This window comes from Andrographis paniculata, unplaced genomic scaffold (genome assembly GCF_009805555.1).
Source record: "Andrographis paniculata isolate CXL003 unplaced genomic scaffold, ASM980555v1 Contig21END, whole genome shotgun sequence".
Classification (NCBI taxonomy): domain Eukaryota; kingdom Viridiplantae; phylum Streptophyta; class Magnoliopsida; order Lamiales; family Acanthaceae; genus Andrographis; species Andrographis paniculata.
The window spans coordinates 4082046-4087189 of record NW_026137502.1 but is presented as its reverse complement, the minus strand read 5'-3'; the positions used below and the strand labels follow the sequence as shown (position 1 = coordinate 4087189).

At 24.7% G+C, this 5144-nt stretch overlaps 1 protein-coding gene across 1 annotated transcript; it reads right to left on the bottom strand.

The window, feature by feature from the left end:
- Positions 1 to 4679, bottom strand: LOC127244995 (MADS-box protein AGL42-like). Its single transcript, XM_051265632.1, has 7 exons — positions 4356 to 4679; positions 1965 to 2049; positions 1672 to 1733; positions 1470 to 1569; positions 664 to 705; positions 370 to 411; positions 1 to 241 (listed from the first exon to the last, which is right to left on the bottom strand). Exons 1-7 carry the CDS (start codon positions 4535 to 4537, stop codon positions 122 to 124), a joined length of 633 nt encoding a protein of 210 aa, XP_051121589.1. The 5' UTR covers positions 4538 to 4679; the 3' UTR covers positions 1 to 121.
- Between the last annotated feature and the right edge of the window lie 465 nt (positions 4680 to 5144).

The window sequence follows — 5144 nt, the reverse complement described above, 5'->3', positions numbered from 1 at the left end:
ATACATGATAATTAAAACCATAATAAATAAATAAGATATAAAATCAAATCTATTTAAATGATAAATAATTATATTTATGTGACAAATTTTATTTATTTTATTTAATTATAGTATTATATATTTATAGTTTTTTGTTGGATGGGGGGCCAATGAAGAGTTCAGTTTCCACCTCAGAGCTTTGTGTGCTTAGACTCAGTTGCTGCTCATAATTTTCTGCATTTCTTGTCCTCATCAATGCAAACTGCAATTTCCCAAATTCAATTAAATTATTTTATTTAATTTAATGTCACATATTTATATACTAATAAATATATCTAATCTTTTATTTAAAATTTTAACATAATATATATGAATATTAAGATTGAATACCTTTTGTCTTAACTCTACATTCTCCATCAATAGGACTTTTTCCTGTAGTGAAAATATAATTATATAATTAAGCATGGTTGTGCTGAGAAAAATATATAAATAAATAATACTCTCCTCTTAACTGATTAGTTTAATTAAAATTTTAAAAATAAATTAAAAAGTTTAAAATAGATTAAAGTGTGTAATTATTTTTATTTTTTTTAAAAAAAAAGTGACATGGATTGTGGAACGGATAGAACGGCAATGTGGACATGGTACGTGGGACGGAGGGAATATATACATATATATAAATACCTTAGCTTGTAATCTTTCAATTTCATTCTTGAATAGCTGAGACTGGAAAATACAAAATAAATTCGAAAATTCAGCTCGTTAGTCATAATAATAGCGGAATTTTCAAATAAATATATAGTTTAAAACATCGAGTTACATATGTGCTTAATAATTAAAAAAAAAATTAAAAAAATTAAAAAAACTTGATAAGATAATAAACTTATATTTTTTATATATATACCCACTCTATTTAAATGAATTTATAAAGTGTTCAAATTCAAGATTGTTTGTTTGATTAAGTTTAAAAAATGTGCATTTTTTAATTTTTGGTTTAAAGCAATAGTTTGAATGTGATGTTTGGTAGAATAAAATAATCTTTTTTATATACAAATTGCATAGTAAAAGAACATAAACCTAATTCCAAAAAATCATAGCCTTAGTATTATTTACTTTCGTTTTCAATTTTATTTTGTTATTATTTATTGATGGTTCGATTAAAAAAATCACATAAAAGATTTTTTTTATATATATATTTAAAACATTGCATTAAAAAATAAAATAAAAAACTATTTAAAACATTCCTTTTCATTTTCCATTTGAAAAAAATAAAAAGATAATGCAAAAGATAATTGAGGGTATTTAGAGAAATCAAGCTAGTGATTCAAGAGAATAATATGTAATAATAGTTGTATAAGTTATAGTAGACAATTATTAAATTTTTATATTTACCAAAGAAATTAGTAACGGAATAATTTAATGGTCCGACCCTAAATAAATAAATAAATTGAAAATAAATTTGACGTACGAAAAAAATATATAATGTATACCTTTCTCGTGGTGATGTTCTTGAGACTTCTCTCAAGACAGTTTTCGATTTCATGAAGCTCTTCCATCGAACACGGACCTAAGTTGTGTCCTAAAAGCTTCCTACAATAAGTCAAACATACATTCATGCGATAAAATTAAGTTAGAATCAGATTCGAGGAATCAACATGTAAAGAAAAGTCGTAATTCGATCTAATTACGGACCGTTGGGAATTCTCTAGTAGCTCGATTTGCCTCGCCATGAATGCTGTTTCTTTCTTCAGATGCTGAAATTGTTGGACAAGTACAAAGGTTATTTGTTATTGCATATATTTGATTAATTTCGCTATGGTTTTATTTATTTGTGAGTTTTCAATTCAAATTTTAGTAGTTATTATTTATTTTTTTCTAAAAAAATATCAAATAAAATATATTATATTAAAAATTAAATTTACATTCAAAATATCAAATATATATATATATATATAAATAAATAAAGAGATTGGTAAGAAAATTACTTGCATTCGGACAACGTCATCTATGTTAGAAGCAGTCCTCTCTTCCTTGGTATATTCCATGTATCTCTGTATTATTCTTTGCATGCTGTACAATAAATAAATACTAGTATTACTTTTACTCAAAATTCAATATATATATATACATATAATTAATAATAATCTCATTAATTAATTGTAAAACGTAACAGTAACCGAATTACAATTAAATATATAGATAGCAAATGTTGCAGTTTTTTTGTAGATTTTATAGCACGTTTTTACTATTCAGATTTTTTTTTTGAAAAATATGACATCAAATATTTACATTTTTTTTATATATATTATAGTATAAATTTATTTTACATTCAAAACATTACATCAACGTCTATTTATATCACATCAAACAATTATTCAAATTCAATTTTTTACTATTCAAAAATCGAAATCCAAAAACTAAAACCACGGACAAACACACCCATAAATAAGATTCAATAAAGTATATATGAGCCCTAACCTTTAAATAAGATTCAATACACGATATATGAGTCCTATAGGCTAAAGGTATATATATATATATATACAAATTAAATTCGTCTTCCAAAAAATCTTAACTATGGATACTTCCCATTTATTTTGATCTTTTTTTTTTCTGCATAGTTCTCATAATTTTATTTTGTTTTTTTGGTTTTTATAAATGTATACTATTTTCATTTATAAAATATCACATCAATCCTCTTATTAACCTTTGAGTTTGTATACAAACGTATTAATTTTTCATATATAGAATGCATCAACAACTATTTCTCTCAAGGCTGCGGATTCTGTGTTGATCCAACTTATTCAATATGATATATCGTATAGGTGATTAACATATATTTCTACATATTTAAAGCATATGTTGTGGTATAAGATAACATATGTTGAATTGTAATATAATACTCCCTGTCCCATGTAATCTAGGTGTATCACTGTAGACACGGAAATTTAAGTATAGTATAATTAGTAAGTAATTAAGAAGTGTATTAGTAAAAATAATTATTATTTAGTAAAAATAATTATAGATTAAGATTAAAATAAGTAAATAATTTAATTAAAATTAAAAAAATTATAAAATTAAAAATTAAAAATGCAGTTAAAGTGCATAATTATATTTCCAAAAATAGAAAAAACAAAATATGTGGAACGAAGAGAATATATTTTGTATTATAAATACATGTTGGTCCCTCTTATATCTGTGCTGATCCATGCTCTTCTCTTAAACATCAAAATAAGATTTAAAAAAAAAACACACACACACGTACACAAGCAAACAAATTTAAACTATTGACCATGTTTGCTTGTAGGTTTTGGATCAAATTTTACTATTAAAAAAATTCTTAAAAAGATGGAATCAAATGCTTATATTTTATATTTTATGTTGTTTTTTTTTTTTTTTTTATAGTAAATAATTCTTACACCTTTTTTAATCTATACATTTCAAACATTATGGTTATTTACAAATATATCACTACTATTTAGATACTTCAATTTATCAAAAGATTTCTCCCACCTCGTTGATTTATTCATAAGGTTTTTAAAGAATACTTTATATAACCACCAACATAATAATATATTAATTAGAATTCCTGTACAGCTTAAATGATCACTAATTTTGAGAGCGAAATGAGTATTAAATTAAAAATTAATTTTATAATAAAAAAATATTAATAATATTATATTAATATTTATATATATATATATATATATCAGATTCTGTTGTTACTTCAACTCAAAACTTTCCAAACACTACCACCAATCACACCCCTTAGGCCATCGAGGCTGCAATTTTGACATTGTAGCCTAATAAATGCGTTGCACTGTAGCATCGCCATTTTCATGGTGTTGTGTGTGTGTGTATTTTTTTTTTAAAAAAAAATATAATAATTGTATATTAATTTATTTATTTATTTATTAAATTTTTTTAAAAGAAAATATTAATGGTAGATATAAAAAGTGGTTTAAAATAATATATAAGATAAAATATTTGAAGAAGAATATTAGTTTTGGAGTAAAAAATAGAGTTATGAATTAGAGTAAAATTACTGTAACAACTATATTTTTAGATTTATAACGGCATAAATGGAGTTGTCCGGTTGAAGATGCCTTAGTCTTGGTTTAAGATCTTTATTATTCTCAACAAAAATTTCTTAATAAAAAAATATAGAGTATTATTTCCTCTTCAAATTACGCTAAAAACCCAAAAAAATCTCAAATCACACTATTACCCAAACAAAACAAACCACAGAATTTTCAGATTCGATCTAATGGAAGAAGTAGATGTAAGAATTAGAACAACAACAGCAATAACAATAATGAAATCAGACAAAAATGAAAAAGTAATTAATGAAGGAGGCTTAATGACAATATACTTACTTGGAGCTGGAGAACTCATAAAGTCTTCCTTTCTGAGAGAAGATAATCAACGCCACTTGAGCGTCGCACAGTACGGACAGCTCATACGCCTTCTTCAACACACCATTTCTCCTCTTCGAAAACGTCACCTGTCTGCTCGTCGCGTTTTCGATTCTCTTCATCTCCACTTTCCCCCTCACCATTATTATCTATCTATATATTCCTCGATCGATCGATCTATGTCCGATTTCAGACAACAAAGAAAAAAAACTAAACTAATAATCCTCGAAGGAGGAGATAAATAAAAATTTTAAGGAACAATTATAAAATAGAGCTTAACAGCAGAAGAACTCGTAGATTTTAAGGAACAATCACACCAGAAATATATATATATATATATATTATATATACACGTATATAAATTAATAATGAAATTAAAAAGCTGATCTACTACGAGAGGCCTGCAAAATTAAAGACAGCTGCGGATCCTACGCAAACCCTAATTTTAGAAAAATTGACTTTTGGGGAAGAACTGAGAAAGAAATCGAAAATTATACTTCCTATGTAAGAATCCTAAATATGGCAAAGGAAAAACAAGATCGATGTTTTGATATCATGTCTTATTTATCATTTTGGGGAAAAATTAAGAACAGATTGAAGCTTATTGAGGAAGAAAAAACCCAGAAATGTCGAAGCAACAAAAGCATCTATTTTTTTATCTGAAAATACGTATTCCTTGTCTCGTAACTATATATATATATATATATTTTTTTTCATAAAATTTTAAAATTTTTAGTATTATATTAAAAT